General features: G+C 37.6%; 1 protein-coding gene and 1 long non-coding RNA gene across 5 annotated transcripts in view; one reads left to right on the forward strand and one right to left on the reverse strand.

The window, feature by feature from the left end:
- VWA8 (von Willebrand factor A domain containing 8) overlaps positions 1-18,535 on the reverse strand; it is a 334,690-nt gene that overhangs the window by 198,589 nt on the left and 117,566 nt on the right. For all 3 annotated transcript variants that reach the window (XM_029936673.1, XM_029936672.1, XM_029936671.1), the window contains 2 exons: positions 17,602-17,708; positions 6,838-6,909 (listed from right to left, as the gene is read on the reverse strand). In XM_029936673.1, coding sequence (XP_029792533.1) covers positions 6,838-6,909; positions 17,602-17,708 — 179 coding nt within the window. The remainder of the gene's footprint in view (positions 1-6,837; positions 6,910-17,601; positions 17,709-18,535) is intronic.
- LOC115289457 overlaps positions 14,875-18,535 on the forward strand; it is a 37,469-nt gene continuing 33,808 nt past the window's right edge. For both annotated transcript variants that reach the window (XR_003907634.1, XR_003907633.1), the window contains exon 1: positions 14,875-14,916. This is a non-coding gene — a long non-coding RNA (uncharacterized LOC115289457). The remainder of the gene's footprint in view (positions 14,917-18,535) is intronic.

Here is an 18,535-nt window from a genome sequence, read left to right on the forward strand (position 1 = left end):
AAATCGACTTCGAGTATTTACCACTGCCAGTGTTCTGCTTTCTCTCATGCACTTCCCTGAGCTTAGGGCATTCCTTCCAGTTTCCCCTAATTCTTTAATAACATTCATAGAATTAGGCCAGTTTGCATAATATTTACAGACGATTTCTGCAGTGTCCTAATTTCCTTTTTTAAAAAGCTACTATATGAATGTCATAACAAATACTAACTGCAATAAAAAAAATAACAAAGAGACTACTATTACATTAAATTGGAAGAAATAAGTTGCAGCTGCTTTTTTTAAACCTTAAAATTTCTACCAAGTGTTGAACCTTCTAATTCTTTGCTTCTGCCTGAAAATAATATACTACCAGTTAAGAAACCTGACTTATGATCTCTGCTCTCTCTCTCTTCAGATTGAGGTTTCTACCACTAACGGAGCCTAGATTTGTTCATTTGAATAAGAGGGTCTAGACACACTGATCTCTAAACACTATTTTACTCTAATATTCTGTAACCTCATAACAGAATGTGAGATTACTGCTGTATGAATCACCGGAAATTTATTCTCCAAATTCTCTCAGTGAACCTGCACTACTTAGGTAATCAGAAAAAAAATTATTAAAATTGAATAGTAAACAATCCTAAGCATTTGCACAAATGGCTTCCTGGCAACAGAGCCAAGGAACAGTACCCAGAAGTCAGATGAGAAGATCTGCATTTCAACTACACTATGAGTTTGCATGGCTGGAAAACACACTTACTTATAAAGCTTTCTGCCAAAGTCATAACCTCTTTTTTCAAACAGGAATGACAAAATCCACATCCCTGCAATTCCTCTTTGAAATACTGTGTTGCTATAAATGACAAAAGTATATTCTTAGGTGGTTTGTTCATTAGGTATGACCAAAGCAGCCATGACAAATCTTGTGGAGGGAAAAGAAAAATCAATGTGTGTGCAAGAACAATATACAGATTCAAAATAAGTGCAAAAGAATGTTCACTAAGAAACACCGGAGAGTCAAGAATTTCCAGATTATAATTCAAGCAACTTCACTAGTAAGCAGGGGTTAGAGAAGGGACACAACATAAAGATGAATGTCACTCTATTGGATAAACCCAAGTATTTCATAGCCTTGGGACTCCCGGGCTGCTAGACCTCCTAGAAGCATAGCACACTTAGTTACCAAACTCCCTGCTGCCACCACCAGCTGGGGACCACAGACAAGATTTCTGGACAAACTGTTCAGTCCCCTTACAGATATTAGACAATTCTACTGGCAGAGCCACATGCTGTATTTCTGATGTGGCACAGTAGCAATCTGCTAGGGCTCAGTTCACATTATTAATTAGCAAAAATCACACATTCTTTAATTTTGGCAATAAAATATTCACAGCATCTCAATATTAAATAATTCAACAAACATGACTTTACCAGGAGAAAAACTATGATCACAAGAAGTCTATGATTAATAAGTGGAGTAAGATACAAAGGATTATTATGTAGGGTTAGGTCATAACAGTGTGCATAGAGTTCTGCTTAGTTGGCACTAAAGATATGTTTCTTGATTTTCATAGTGTATAAATATCTCAATGTCAAAGGCTATGAAAATCAGAAAAGAAAGCAGTTATTTCTAGCCTGGAAAAAAATGGATATGGTTTGAGGTCACTGTACAAATTATTCAGGGACTTAATTTGGCTTAACAAAATTTATTCTAACAATATTTCCTCAGACATTCATCAATATTGGTATAGTTCTGAATAAAATGTTTACATTCATGAAAATTTGTTAGCACCACTCAGGGTAAAGAGAACAGGAGAGTATAGCTTTCCTTTTTCAAAGAGACTTTGGAGGGATATCAACTAAATACAATTACCAGCCTTTGTTTGAATGCTGATTAGAATAAACCAAGTGTAAAATGACACTCTGGAGACAGCTAAGGAAAACTGAGAAAAGGGTATAAGAATATATTCAGGGATTATTATTAACTTGTTAGGTGTATGGAATTGTGGTTATATTAGAAATAGATACTGGGATGGCTATGAAAAAATGCATTATGTAAAAGAATGATGTATGAGAAGACAACATAAAAAAGTGTTGACAGAATAGATAAAACAAGTTAGATAAAATGTTATTAACTGTTGAAGCTAAGTGATCAGTACAAAGGGTTTGTATATACTCTATGTCTTATAGAAAATTACAAGACACCCTGTACTCTGTGTGTAAAGCACACTCCCTGGCCTGTGGCAGCACTCAACCAAAGTTAGCAATTACATATTGTTATTCTTGTTGCTGTTATCATTATTGTTCCTAGGATAAGCATTAGTGTGATATGCCGAAAGGTAAGTGTGAACTTTAAGGTTGGAGCCCTAACGTAGTCTACCATTAACTAGTTATGTGATCTTGAGCAAATATTTTAACCCTTTTGAGTTTCAGAAGGCTTGTTTGTAAAATGTGGAACATAAAAACATTTACCCCAAAAGGCTGCTGTAGAGCTAAATGAGATGATTTTTAAAAAAGGATATTGGAAATTATAAAATGTACATATATTACCATTTTTAACACTTATAAGAAACTTGTAATTCAGTTATAGATGAAATCAAATACATATCACAACTTAAAAATCATATCAAAATAGTGAAAATACTATAAAATTTCAGAAAAAAATTATTATTACTTTTTAAAGATTTTACCTAACATGGGGCTTGAACCCATATTCCCAAGATCAAGAGTTGCCTGACTGAGCCAGGCAGGTACCTCGAGATTATTTCTATTTGGGAAAGACTAGGAAAGGCTTAGCTGAAGAAGAAACATCTGGGCTTTGAAAACTGGCAGGATTTTCATCCGCAAAAATGAGAGAAGGACTGTGTGAAGTCAACAACATGAAAAATGGCTGGGGGACAAAAAAGGCCTCATTTCTGCAGGGAGGGTTAGAAACTCAAATCTGGAAGAACTAAAATTATAAAGGGGGTTTGGAGCCAGGTCACAGTTCATTTTGAGTGTCTCCCTATGAAAGAGATTTTATCTGATAGGCAAGGAGGAACCTCTTACAACTTTTACCAGGAAAATAAAACTAAGAGATACTTTCTATGATTTATCTCACTGCTGATAGATCAAAAATTGCCAAGAAAGTGAAAAGAATATCTAAAGAATAAGTACCATAAAAACATGAAGCACGTGGAAGTCAGGGATAGAGAAGACATCCTAGGTGAGAATCAGCCAGGGCTGACTTTTGACTTGGTAAGTAAAACGTAACACAATAGGATTTGGGTAAGGGCAAAAGTAGGGGTTGTGGAACACAAGGAGAGCTGAAGTACAAAAATTTCACCAGACCACTGTTATTGGTAAAATGATACAAAGAGCTGGTTTAAAATGAAGGAAGGAAGGAAGGAAAGAAGGAAGGAAGAAAAAGAAAGAAAGCAAGAAAGAGAGAGAAAGAAAAATCTGCCAAATTACTGGGTTATATTCATTTAGAAGTGATTATGAATTATTAATTATGTTTCAATAACAAATCAAAATTTGATGATTTGCTTTGCAATTTTATCTAACATATATAGATGATTACATTTTTATCTCTTAAAATTAAATACTGCATATTAGAAAAATACTCTTAGGTAAGGGGATAGGTAAGGGGAAACATTCCTTCTTTCTAATATCTGATAAAAATGCAACGGTCTCTCAAAACTTACAGGTTCTTATACAAAAACGTAAGTTTATTCTTAGGGAGTTTTCATACAACAATAAAAAAATATGCACCTATAGGTTGATTCTATAACCCCAAACATTCACAATAAATATTTTGTATATCAAATAGAGTATCACTCTATAAATCAAGAGGAAGGAAAATATGGGAAGAAAAGAAGCTTCTTTGTCAGGAGAGTTGGGACAGAAGAAGCATCACCGACTCAAAAATAAATAGGCATTTCTTTTCTTCCCCTCTTAGTCAAGCTAATAGAAATAAAAAGTCATGCTAGGATTTAAAAAAACAAAAAGCCAGCATGGAAACTCCTAATTGCACTAAAGGAACATGTAATGTTATAATTAAAGTAAGTAGAAAATAATGCATGTGCGGCATACTCAAGTGGTTCTACGCCATGCAGCGTTATGTGCTAAGCAACCATCAGACTAATCTCAGGCACCTGTCCCTTTTGGCTAACAGGCAGCCATTCTGCTTCTCGTATTGGAAAGCTGCTGCACTGAGCCATAAAATCCTACACAGAAAATTGAAGGGATAACAAAAGTCAATTTTACTTCATCAAAATAAGATGTGGGTTACTTAATTTTGCTACAATAAGTGATGTTTATGGAACTGTTTTCAGCTTTCCAACAGTTATAAAATCTTGTCTAATATCAGATTTCTTAGATAAGATAGTATTATACGGAAAGATAAGGTGGCATTGGGCTCATAAACATGATAAACCTTGAGATACCTAAAAATCAACACTCCTTAATTTCCTCACTGTAAAATCTGTTACTGGTGACAGTTAAATCTTTCAAGGCATCTCCAAATTTACTACTTCAACTATTAAAAAGTTTCTTTCATGGACTTCAGCCAGTTTCTAGTTTGCAAACAGAAGGCTGGGTACATTGCATGTATCTATAAATAGTTTGCATTAAAAGCATTCATCACACTTTATTGTGTAATTATACCAGCCCACTGCTGGCTTCTCTGCCAATACTTAATCCCAAAGCTTCACTTCTGCATTTTTTTTTTTTGAGTAGTCATCATGTAATGTCTTAGGAAGAGAAGAAAGGGGTACCTAAGTGATTTAGTCAGTTAAATGTCTTGACTTTGGCTCAGGTCATGATCTCGTGGTTTGTGAGTTTGAGCCCTGTGATGGGCTCTGTGCCTCAGAGCTGGGAGCCTGCTTTGGATTCTCTCTGTCTCTCAAAAATAAAAATCAACATTAAAAAAATAAAGAGAAAGAAAGAACCCTGATTAACTGCTACAAATAGTTTAAACTAGTTTCAGAATAAATCATATGATTAAAAGAGGCATTTTCCCACTTGTCACTTTGCATTTAGAATAAAAACACCAGTAACACCACCTCAAGAGAGCCAGGAGTCCTCAACCTACCAGCTATGCCTCCATTTCCCTGTCTTTTTCCTTTTTTATTATTTTGTTTCACAAGACAGAAATAAAGGTGAAGGTGAGAAGGTGCATAAAATATTGAGAGGTGCTGAAATCCCACTGATAAATGAAGCAAGGCATTTTCAAAGCCATTGATGAAGGGCCTGCGTTAGTACGACTGCAAAAGTACACTTGTGAAAAAGAGATCTCCTAGGTGATCAGAACTTGAGGAAAGCACAGGGAAAGAGAACACACAACTACACTCCATTCTTGGCAAAACACATCTCTGTGCAGCACTTGCTCTGCATTTATTTGCCAATAAATCCTGCAGGTAACCTTACACTCCTGGGCACCTGGGTGGTTCAGTCAAGTGTCTGACTCTTGATTTTGACTCAGTCATGATCTCGTCTACATGGGACTGAGCCCCGCATTGGGGTCTGAGCTGACAGCTTGGAGACAGTTTGGGATTCTCTCTCTCCCTCTCTCTCTGCCCCTCCTTTGGGGCACCTGTGTGGTTCAGTCGGTTGACTGTCGACTCTTCATTTCAGCTCAGGTCGTGACCTCAGTCTGTGAGATCCATCCCCACATCCACCTCTGTACTGCTTGGGATTCTCTCTCTGCCCCTCTCTCACTTACATGCATTCTGTCTCTCTCTCAAATAAATAAAAACTTAAAAAAAACCCAACATTTTAAAATGATAAGTTTGAGGAACTAAATATATGAAGAATATGTATTGTCTTTGTAAGTAAAAAAAGAAAAAAGGAAAAATAAAGATTAAACTTCTTCTGAAAGTTTATCATTAATTTAAGACAAATTTAAAAAAACCAAAGGTGCTATTCACTGTGAATCTGACAATTCAATTAGGGAACATTTTATCAGAACCTTCTAAATAGAAAATATTTATCTAGTCTCTCCATAAAAACATGGCGCATATCTACTGTGTAGCAGACACTGGTCTAGGAACAAAGGATACAGAGATAAGCAAGAGAACCATGGTCCATGCCCTTGAAGATCATACAGACAAGTTGGAATGACAGTCATTGTACACATAAACACAGTGACATGACCAGTGTGAAGACAGAGACATAGAAGGGTGTAGAAGCAGGATAAACTGAACTCAGCTAGGGCAAGGGAAGAGCTCTCAGGAGTTAGGGGAAGGGGGTGGAGGAGGAGGACTGGGAGTGCTCCACATAGAGAGAAAAGCATGCAGCAAGGTCCAGGGCAGAGGTAAGAAACTGGAGGAAGTTCAGTGACTCAAGAGAACACTGAGTGAGAGAAAGGAGGGAGCCAAGGCTTAGGACTAGAAAGGTGGGCAGAGGCCAGATCCTGCAGGACACTGTGAGCCATACTGAAGACTGTACCTAAGAACAATAGGAAGCCAAGTTAAGCAAAAAAAAAAGACTGGTCAGATTTTAGTTTGACAAGTAACAGTCTGGCTGCAGAGTGAGACTAAGGTTCACGTGGAGCTGCATTAGCAAAGTACTGCTGTAGACCAGGTGACAGGTGATGGCGAGCTGGGCTGGAGTGACAGATGCGCGAAAGAAGAGTAGATACTTACGAGGCAGAAGGGACAGAACTTGATGGGCGACTGGATGGTGATTTAAGCCCTGAGATAATTCTAAAACTTAGAAGGTAGAAGGCCCTCTTTGCTTAATTAAGTCAGTCATTTAGTAGGAAAAAGAAAAATCACTTCTAAAAATGTATTCCAACAAGGAAAAACTTAAACTTTAAACTTAAACTGTTAATATAATTTATTCATCAGTACCTGAGTTCCAGCCGTAACTCACCTGATTGCCAACCAACAATAGATGTTCTCCAAGAAGAAAGTCTTTCAGCATGTCTTCCATCACTATCATGTGCTAGGGAAAAAAGAACTAGAAGTTAATCGATTTTTGCATAATGAAGGTGAAATAATAAAGTTAACAATAAATACCTCTTCGTGCTAAGTAAAACATCTAGAGTGCAAGCTCCAGATGGCAGCGTGGAAGATCCTGAACTCACCTCCCGCTATGGACGCACAGAGTGTACAGCAACAGATGAAATAATTTCCTTTTAGAAAAATCTAAAGGCTAGCTGCCTGATGATTACACACTGGGCAAGTGGGAAGAAAGCCATCAAAGCAGGGAGGGGAGGCTAGGACACAGTCTCCATAAACGCCATGCCTGGTGCAGCATCCTATAACTGGGAGGAAACTCAAAATGTGGAGCTTCCCCCTGAGGAGTGAAGGGTCCGAACCCCACACTGCGCATCCCAACTTTTAAGACACACTGGAGAGATGAGCCCCGAAAACATCTAACTTTGAAAACCAATAGGGCTCACATCCCGAGACCCACAAGACTCTAGTGATCTGAGAAACTACTCTTAGAGGACTGTGCACTGGGACTCGCCTGCCCCAGGCCCAGCTCAGAGGCAGCTGTGTGCAGACTTCAAGTGAAGGAGGCTCACCTGCTTATATTCAAGAACTGGCCTGAGGTTCACACACATGTAGAAGCTTGCTGAACTATTCTCTGGGGGTGGGGACTGGCACGTGCCATCCTCATGCTCTCTCTTTCTCATAATCCAGAACACCAATATCTCCTGGAAGAGAGCTTTTACATGTGTCTGGTGCCTCAATTTTTGCAGCTACCACCTAGGAATCACCTCTTAATCATCCAGTTCTAGAGGCCAGGGGGGCTTACGTTCCTGGTCCCATATAACTGTGATGATTTGTGTCACCCATACCTCTATCCGGCCCCTGATTTTGTGATTGCTGCCTGAAGGTAATTCTATATCACATGGCTCTGGTGGCTAGTGGGGCTTATACAGTGGGTCCCAAAAGACTGTACCCAAGGGACCAAGAGTTCTTAAAAAGCTACTACCCCCAGGATACAGTAATAGGCAACAAACCCAGGAGCTCAGTTATTCCAGAAAGGAGGACTATTAGCTGTTCATCATGACTGAGACCTGAAGGACAAGATTCCAATAAGACATGCATCCCGGGGCTGGCTGCAATCGTGTCTAGAGACCTTGGAGGGCAGGCACTATCTTGGTGCTTACCCTTTACCATGCTCCAAAGCACCAGTGTCTCCTAGAGGGGAGCTTTACACACATTTGGTGCCCCAGTTTTTATGCCCAGTGCCCTGGTTAATGCAGCTGTCAGCCACGAGACACTCATTAATCATTTGGCTCTTGTATCTTGGGGGGTTGCATTTCTGGGTCCCATGAGACTGTGGCTTTCATAAAGATGGTGTTTGGCAGGCTACCAGCCCTGGAAACTGCAAGACAGTGGACTGAGGCACACTCTTCAATCTTCTGTGAAGGGGGCCTCTTTGCCTGTCCTAGAGCTTCAGCCTGAGGAGCAAGCTTCAGTTTGGCACACATTTAGAGGCCCATGGAGCACTCTCAAGGATCGTAGGCTATGGACGCTATCTTAGTTCACTCTTTCTTGGTCTCATTCCAGCTCCCCAGTATCACCTAGACAAGGGCTTAGACACTTGTTTGCAGCCCAATGTCTATGGCTGTCACCCACAGGATACCTTTAGATCACCTGGTTCTCATGGTCACAGGGGCTTACACTTGTGGCATACAGGACTGTATATATTTGCATACTTTTAAAAGTTAATGCTTGAGGGTGTAGTTTCCAATCAGCCTGAGTCAAAGTGCTGAGATCCTCCCCTCTGGGACAAGAGGTCTTGGCACATCTTCAGGTACTGGGAACTATTACAAATATAATGGGAAGCTTGAACAAGCATAATGATTTAAGAGACAATCAAGAGCTGAGGCAGCGTTGAACGATAAGGTTCAACTCCTACATGAGACCACTCCTTTTAGACTGGGAGAGGCAGTTTTTTGTATACTGTATAGAAACCAACACAGTTGAACAAAATGAAAGCCAAAATAAAGGATATGTCCCAATGAAAGAAGAAGATAAAACCTCAGGAAAAAAAATCTTAATAAAATGGAGGTAAGTAAGTTACCTGATAAAGAGTTCAAAGTAATGGATACCCACCCCTCCCCGCCAAACTGAAAAGAATAGATGAACACAGTGAGGATTTCAACAAAGAGATGGGAAATATAAAAAGTACCAAATGGAAGAAGAAAGGATCAGTTGTCAACTCAAAGACAAGGCAGTGGAACAAATCCCACTAAGGCATCAAAAAGAAAAAAGAATTTTTAAAGGTGAAGACAGTAAGGGACTTAAGGGACAACATCAAACCAATTAACATTTGCACTATAGGGCCACAGGAAAGACAAGTGAAAGGGGCATAAATCTTACTTGAAAAAATTAACTGAAAACTTTCCTAACCAGGGGAAGAAAGCAAACATCCAGATCCAAGAATCCCAGCAAGTTCCAAATAAGAGGAGTTGAGAGACCCACACTATGACATATTATAATTAAAACATCAAAAGTTTTTTTTAAGTTTATTTATTTATCTTAGAGAGAGAGAGAGAGAGAGAGAGAGAGAGAGAGAAAGAAAGAAAGAGATAGAGAGAGAGGGGAAGGGGCAGGAAAGAGGGAGAGAGTTTTTAGAAAGGTCTTGGTATTTTATCCCCATTCTGTCAGTGCTAAGCCTGATGCAGGGCTTGAACTCATGAGCTGTGAGATCATGACCTGAACCCAAATCAAGAGTTGGACACTTAACCAATGGAGACACCCAGGTGCCCCCAAAATGTCAAAAGTTAAAGACAAGGAGAGTATGTTAAAAGCAGCAAGAGGGGCGCCTGGGTGGCTCAGTCGGTTAAGCGTCCGGCTTCGGCTCAGGTCAGATCACAGTTCGTGGGTCCGAGCCCCGCGTCGGGCTCTGTGCTGACAGCTAGCTCAGAGCCTGGAGCCTGTTTCGGATTCTGTGTCTCCCTCTCTCTCTGACTGTCCCCTGCTCGCACTGTCTCTCTCTGTCTCTCAAAAATAAATAATAAAAAAGCATTAAAAAAACATTTTTAAAGCAGCAAGAGAAAAACAACTTGTTGCATACAAGGGAACATCCATGAAGCAGTGAGCAGATTTTTCAGCAGTAACATTGCATGCCAGAGGGAATGGCACAATGTATTCAAAGGACTGAAAAAATACCTTGCCAACCAAGAACACTTTACCTGGCAAGTTACCATTCAGAAGTGAAAAACAGATAGAGTTCTCCAGACAAACAAAAGCTAAATGAGGTATCACCACGAACCCAGTCTTACATGAAAATGTCAAAAGGACTTTAAGCTGAAGAGAAAAGGTGTTAATTAGTAACAAGAACATAGATGAAAATAAATTTCACTGGAAAGGTAAACATATAGTAAAGATAGAGGATTAATCATTTATAAAGATAGTATGAAGGTTAAAAGGCAAAAATAGTAAAAATACCTTGATTATAATAATTAGTTAAGTGACTTACAAGATAAAAAATGTAAGATGTGATAGCAAAAACATAAAACATGAGGGGGAAGAGCAAGAATGTTGAGCTTTATAATGGGATTAAACTTAAGTTGTTATCAACTTAAAATAGATTATTATAGATATATTTAAACCTCATGATAACTACAAAGAAAGAACCTATAGTAAATACACAAAAAATAAAGAGGATATAAGAATGACTCAAAGAAAGCCATCAAGCCACAAAAGAAGGTAGTAAGAGAAAAAGAAACAAACAGAAGAACTATAGCAATAGCCAGAAAATAATTACAAAATGGCAATAAACACGTACCTATTGATAATTACTTTGAATGTAAACAGACTAAATTCTCCCATCAAAAGACACAGAGTGGCTAAATGGATAAAATACCAAGACCCTTCTGTATGTTGTCTACAAGAGATTTGTTTTAGATATAAAGATACACACAGACTGAAAGTGAAGAGATGAGAAAAGATATTCCATGTAAATGAAAATCAAAAGACAGTTGAAGTGGCTATACTTATATCAAACATATTTACTAGTAAGGAAACTGAACCAAAAAAACACAAAAAACAAAAAACAAAAAACCCTCAACAAATAAAACTCCAGACCAGACCACTTTGCTAGTGAATTCCAACAAACAAAGAAGAATTAATAGCAACCTTTCTCAAACTCTTCCAAAATATAGAAGGGAACTCTTTCAAACGCATTGTACGAGGCCAGCTACCCTGATACCAAAACCAGACAAAGATGCCCCAGGAAAGAAAAATTATAGGTCAATATCCTGGATGAACACAAACATAAAAATTCTCAACGAAATATTAGCAAGCCATAATTTAACACATTAAAAGAATCATACACTATGATCAAGGGGGGATTATGCCAGGAATGTAAGGATGGTTCAACATCTGCAAATGAGTTAATGTGGACATGAAGGAGAAAATCATGATCCTCATCTCAACAGATGCAGAAAAAGCAAAAGTCAGAGAAAGACAAATCTTATATGACCTCTTACGTATGGAATCTAAAAAATATGTATATATGTATTTGTAATATGTAAGTAAAATATATATAACATATATATACTAAAAAAAATCAAGCTCATAGATACAGAAAACACTTTGGCTGCTGCTGGGAGTGGGTACGAATGGGAGAAACGGGTAAATTTTTTTTAGTTTAAATAAACTGAATACAAAAGAAAGCAAAACATCTATTGTAACAGATAATACTCAATTTGATTTAAAAAAACAAAAATTAATGTTGTGGCTGTAAGTTATATAGCCAATTAGGTCACTGATAATGAAAACTTGCAATAGCCCACCTAAGTAAGACTAAGCCACTAACCATTATTTCATAGAGTTTGCATAATTTAACCCTAATATATTTTAGCTATTGCTCTTTGTAGGTTGGCTTATAATTTAATATAATATTTAAATTAACACTTGCTAATAATGTAAATATATAAAGGCTTTCTAAAATAATTGGAGATTTCCATGAACACATTATACTAACTTGCTCTTAATCATTACTTTCAGAGGAGGTAGAACTTTAGAATTAGAAATACATGCCTCAGTTTCCACATTTTTTATTTGAATTAGGACACAATATAATACAAGAACAAGATTAAAGTTGTTCACAATAGCCACAGAGGAAATTACAGTGCTCTTTTGTATCTTGAAAAATAGGACAACCATAAGTAGGTCACAAAGGCTCATGGGGTGGGGGTTGGGGCAGAAACAGATCCCAGAACAATTAATAGCCCTATTTCTTTTTCTTGGTTTTCTGTATCAAAATAGTAACAGCTTCATAAGTACTGAGGTATTGAAGTTCCTTATTTGTAAAAAAGGCAAAATAACTGTATTTAATACACGCTGCAGATATTTTTCTAGTTTATCGCTTGCTTTTCTTTTTTTAACTTGTTTTATGGATTGTTTTGACATATTGAATATTTTCCTCTTACTTGTCAAATTAAGCCGTACTCTCTCTCGGAGTTTCTTTCTAAGAAAACCTAAGAAAGTTTTTTCTTTACTTCAAAAATAGATAAGTATTTCCTAAAGTTTAGCTTTGTAGTTTTTATTTTTTAAAATGCATTCAGATACACCATTGTACTAGAGTTTTAACAAAGCTTGACGTAGGATGGGCACTCAATTTATTGGCCATCCTGGCATACTTTTAAGACTAAAAAGAGATGTCATTAATAATAATGAATACCAAATGTAAACAAGGTCTATTTTAGGGATTATCTTAAGCAAGCCAATGTGTGTGGTTACCCTGGGGAGTCCTAGAATACCCTTTTAATCTGGGTTCTACTGATAATGTGGTCTGGAGACCTCTTCCTTCTAACTAAAATGAAAAGTCAGTGCCAATTTCCAGACATTAAAGTTCTCCAGTAACAAAAGGGCTAATCTACATGAGGAATAGACAGAAAAGCTAGAAGGAGCACGTGTATTGCCAGATTTAAAAAAATTACTGAAAAATAATTTAGACTATAGTTGTATTCTTCGATAGTGTACTCATGTTCTCCTACTTTATGCCCTCATTCCATCCAACTAGAATATTCAAATCAATAAACATTAGCTAAGGCTAAGGTCACTGCCTACATAACTCTCTTGGCCTACTCATATACCACAATTTCTTAAAAGATTCCCCTTCCAGTTGGTCACCTCTCCTGAATCTCTTACATCTCTAACAATTTCTCTCCATGGTCTTTCAGGTTGGGTCTTTCTGTCATAGCAAATCCTTAGATACTCATTTCCTCCATGTTCCTTCATTTGATCTCTCTCACTACCTCTTTACATGCTCTCCTGGGGACAAGGTTTAGAGCAGACTAGCTTATGCCTACTTGTGCACTGGCACCCATGTGAGGGTGAGGGAGGGCTGTGTGCAGAGATCGGGTACCTACGTGCCAGTGCTTGAAGAACCACATGTGACTACTCTCCCTACATCCTCTCACCTATTCCACTGCTTCGGCTACCAACTATATGCTGATCTCCAACAGCAAGACTCCCCTCAGCTCCAGCCTTGTATTCAGAGCAACTCTCAAACTATGTACTTGGTTATTTCCCAGTCTCCTCAACGTGTTCAAACTTGTCTCATGCAATTTCATTTTTTATCCTCTATCTTTTATCCCTGTAAGTAGCATCATTTCCTACCACCTGACCAAACCTCTACCATCATCTTGCACACTTCACTCCTTCCTTATCAAGAGCCAGTTAAACACCAAGTCTAAGCTATCAAGTCACCCAAAAGTCAACTGCATTTATCTGTCTCTTTCTATCCCCAGTTTTCAATTAGGTTTTTACATCTCTGACCTAGATTTTTATCAGCCAATTTTGCTTCTCTAACTTCAGTCTCTTCTTGAGGCAATGTGCTCTTTATAGTACTGACAGTCACTTCTTTGTTCAAAATCCTGTCACTTCTTTTTTCAAAATTCCTTAGATGACTCCTAATACCTTTGAAACAACAGTTCATCCTTCCCCCCTCCTTCCCATCCTCTTTTTTTCTTTGTTAAAGGCTACTTATTTATGTGTTGAGATATAATTGACATTTCTATGTTAATTTCAGGTTGTACAACATAGTGATTCAACATTTGCATACATTGGGCAATGAACACCACCACCTGCCACATTGCAACGTTAATATTATTGATTACATTCTCCATGCTGTATATTATATCCCCCTGACTTTTTTATTTTATAACTGGAGGTCTGTACTTCTTAACTCCTTTCATCAATGTAGCCTCTCCCCTCAACTGTCCTCTCCTTCTTGCCTTTTTGATTTGGTCTTGGCCTCCTTTCCTGACACTCTCCTCCCACAAATTCAGCCAAATATTTAGAAAAATTTTCTCTTTTCTCTTCTGCTTACTTTTCCACCAGGCCTATGTGCTCCTGAGGGAGAATCTTGGCTTTCATCTCACACATAGTTCCACTGACTCTCCCTACTGCCGAAACAGCCCTGCTATTTGTCCTCTCCACTCTATTCCCACTGTCACCCTCGTCGTTCAGATCCTTCACAATTTGTACCTAGATTATTGTAACTGCCCCTAACAAGTCTCTCTCTGCCTTGTCTCCAACTCATGGACAACATTAAAGAGTGAATGAAAAGTTAGCAAGTGAAAATGTGCCTAACATCTTCCAAAGGCTTCCTCACTTCTTACAAATAGCATCCAGATTTATGAATTAGAAGGCCAAGATGATTTGACCCTTTTCTAACACATTAGCGTCATCTCTTGTCACTCTTCTATTTGCAACCTCAGTTCTGTGCCCGTGATAATTAATTATATGTAGTTTCTTAAATGAACTACTCTGTCACATAGCCAAGTCTCTGCAAATGCTAATCTCTCTGCCTGAGAGAGTCTCTCAGATTTGCCTGGTCCACTCACTTTCCATGATCATTCCAATCTGGGACCATCACCTCATCAATTTCGTCACAATACAGTAATCATGTGTCTTTTCTTGTCTTTCTCTGTGGATGGAACTAGGCAACCTGGCCCCTGGAGCTACATATGTGTAGGTGCGTATGTGTGCATATTTCAATCTTTTTAAACAAATACCTTAGAACAAGGCTTGACACATAGTAGACATTTAAAACATTTTTTCACATCTAAAGTTCCTTAGTTTTAAAAGTCTATTATTTTTCTTTCCTCCAATTTCTCCTTACTACTGGAAGTATAAAAATTCCAATTTAATAAGATAATACTGATTATAAACCTTCAAATCTTATTCATTCTTTATTAATCTACTCAACACATATTTACTTAGCATTCCCTATGTGCCAGACACAAGATATTTGGTGAAGATTCAAAATAAAGAAAACATAGACTTTACTTCAGTGGTTTGAAGACCATATTTAAAAAATCAACTTCAGGAGCACCTGAGTAGTTCAGTGAGTTAAACATCCAATTCTTTGTTTCAGTTCAGGTCATGATCTCGCAGTTTTGTGAGTCTCAGCCCTGCACCAGGCTCCATGATGACAGTGTGGAGCCTGCTTGGAATTCTCTCTCTCTTTCCCTCTCTCTCTGCTCCTTCCCCACTCTCACTGTCTCTGCCTCTCTCAAAATAAATAAATAAACTTAAAAAAATCAATTTCAATAAAATGTGACAAAGGGAACTCAGAGCATAGAATAGAATGGAATAGAAGCCCCCAAATATTTAAGAGGAGTGGAGACTACTGCTTCAAAATGAAGTACAGTATAAAAAGAAATAATAACATATGCAACAAAAGCAAATTTAATCAAAAGCCATGGTTCCTTGAATTGATACAGCTAAAATTTTTCATTAATGGTTAATTCACAATGCTTTATGACAAAAAGGTACATTTGGAGACAGGCTACAGAAAGTCCCTTGGGGCCACTGTGTAAAGTTCACAGCAGCCCTGCAATCCTCAATGTCTATGTCACAAACACCATGGCAACAGACAGTGTTCCAGGGCACAATGGCCCTCCCTGCTACTGAATTTTCTACATTCTTAAACGCTGGGAAGTCTTTTCAACCTTTACAACCATAGAGTTTTTCAAATTGTCACTTATAACATTTCCCGATTCTTTTTTCTTTATTCCTTTCGACTACATGAACAGAGCATAATACTATCAATGGTTGGGAATAGTATATTTTCTTACAATCATGTTTTTGTCTTTCTTGATAGGCAAGATTCTTTTCCTTCTTTGCGTCTTAAAAGCAACAATATTGTCTGCATATTTGTACACTGCTTGCATAAAGCATTAATTCTTCAGAAGAAAAATAAGACCAACATTAGTTAATGCGCTATAGAATGAATACAAAACAAATCCAGATTATGATTTTTCCTATGACATAGGTAGTAACTACAGTTTGAACAGATTTCAAAATATTTAATCAAGATTTTTATTAAGAAAGAAGAATTTGCCCAGGTACCGCCTACACTGTTAATATAATCTAGGGATATAAATTATGATACTAACTGAACAACAAATATGATTGGGAAATGGCAGAGAAAAAAAATTTTAATTTTTCTAACTCCTTAATATAGTAAAAATAGTAAGTACAAGTTCTTCTAACATAATGAAATATTATTTACATGCAGATTAGGGAGTAGATATTAGAGAAAAATTTAAATATATAACCACTTGACATAAAATGTGGAAAAGGAAAAACTCCTCCTTTTATAGTATGGGTAATTTTCTCTGGGAAACATTCTTATTAAAGTGAACATCTACAGTCAAGCTTTCTGGGTATAGACTTATTTGGGGGGCTTAGTGGAAGGTCTGTAATTATTGATTAGTTTACAAGTGAGCCATTATCTACCTTTCTACCTTAAAAAAAAAGGAAAAGAATAGGAAAATATTAGGACTTTTCAGAGAAAGAAAGGGAATATGAGGAAAAGAATGCATAGGACATATCCTCTTTGAACTGTTGAGATTAATTTAACTGACAGGAAAGGAAAGTATTAGTTCCTTTTGTTTGTAATCTCATGATATTCATTTTATTTACCTGGAGTCTAGTGCATGTGCACATAGAAAATATATGACTTTCATCATGGCAGCAACTATTCCCATTTTTCAAATGTCTTTAGAAAGAATTTAAAGGCCCCCAATGCCTTGGGGCACTTGAGTGGCTCAGTCAGTTGAGTGTCTGGCTTCAGCTCAGGTCACGATCCCATGGTTTGTGGGTTCAAGCTCCACATCAGGCTCTGTGCTGACAGCTAGCTCAGAGCCTGGAGCCTACTTTAAATTCTGTGTCTCATTCTCTCTCTGCCCCCCTGTTCATGCTCTGTCTCTCTCTGTCCTTCAAAAATAAATAAACATTAAAAAAAGATTTTAAAAATGTTTACAATGCCTATTTAATAAAAGACGTTTTAGGGAACCTGGGTGGCTCAATTGGTGGGCATCTGATGTCAGCTCAGATCATGATCTCATGGCTTGTGGGTTCAAGCCCTACGTCAGGCTCTGTGCTGACAGCTCAGAGTCTGGAGACTGCTTTCAAGTTTGTGTGTGTCTCTCTCTCTGTCCCTACCCCAGTCATGCTCTCTTTCTCTCTCTCTCTCTCTCAAAAATAAATATCAAAAAATTAAAGAAAAAAAGATGTCTCAACACCTTATTTTGAATCATCTGAGTTGAACTTAGCAAATTACAAAAAAATAATTAAATATCAGTTTCACTGTGGAGTTGATTACCACAATGTAAGAAGTGATTTATCCATAAATGCAAAGCAGTGATCTTACCTGAATGTTGTCATAGAACAGAACATCAGGCACTTTCATTTTCTCCCGGGCGTTATAGATTGGTGCAGTAACGGCTCCAATCCTTAGAGATCCAGAAGCTACTTCGCCTAAACATTTCCCACAGGACAGAGAATTACTCGTAGCACAGTCCTCAGAGAAACCAAGTCCAACATGAACATAATGCAATACGGTGTCTTTAACATCTTGTAGGCTCATTAAGGATTTCTAAACATCTAAATGAAGTAAGCTGGAAGGTGGTAATGAAACATCATAGCTCTACATAAAAAGTTTAAAATGTTGCAAAATGTAATAAATTTCATTTAAAATAATGTATGTAACAAACAGCATATAGACCAATTACAGAAGAACTGCTGCTCCCCACCAGAACTCAGTCAAACCGCCTTCGTAAGTTTATTTTGTCAGAGACTATCACACATAAACAAGGCTGGATACACATTCAAAAGCTCTAAAGTACTTTGAATATCTTTCTTGGGAACCTACCCTTTTAAAAAACTCCAAATGAGAATTGCCTAGAGTTCTAGTAAAAAATATTGATGAGTGAACTTCTCCCCACCCCCATCTGAAGACCTCTCAAATCACTATTTTCAGGCATGGTCGAGGAGATCTGTATTTTCAAGTAAGAGCCCCCTGTGTTACACAGTTATTCTGTAATAATTACTATTTTATTGTCTCCTATTTGCTTTATATAGTTGGTCTATAATAGAATCTGAGTTCCTTAAAACTAAGTGATAAATTTGAAGTCCTGGAACACATCTCCTATGTATTATCCAAAGTAAAGAGATATACATGTTCACTGTCTGACATATTCCAAGTTTAATAATCATTACATTAATAGTGGTAGTTGTTAAAGTAATACCGATGATCACAATAGAAGCCATCCTTTATTGAGGACCTTCTACAGGCCAGATCTCAA

This window comes from Suricata suricatta, chromosome 4, assembly GCF_006229205.1.
Source record: "Suricata suricatta isolate VVHF042 chromosome 4, meerkat_22Aug2017_6uvM2_HiC, whole genome shotgun sequence".
NCBI lineage: Eukaryota > Metazoa > Chordata > Mammalia > Carnivora > Herpestidae > Suricata > Suricata suricatta.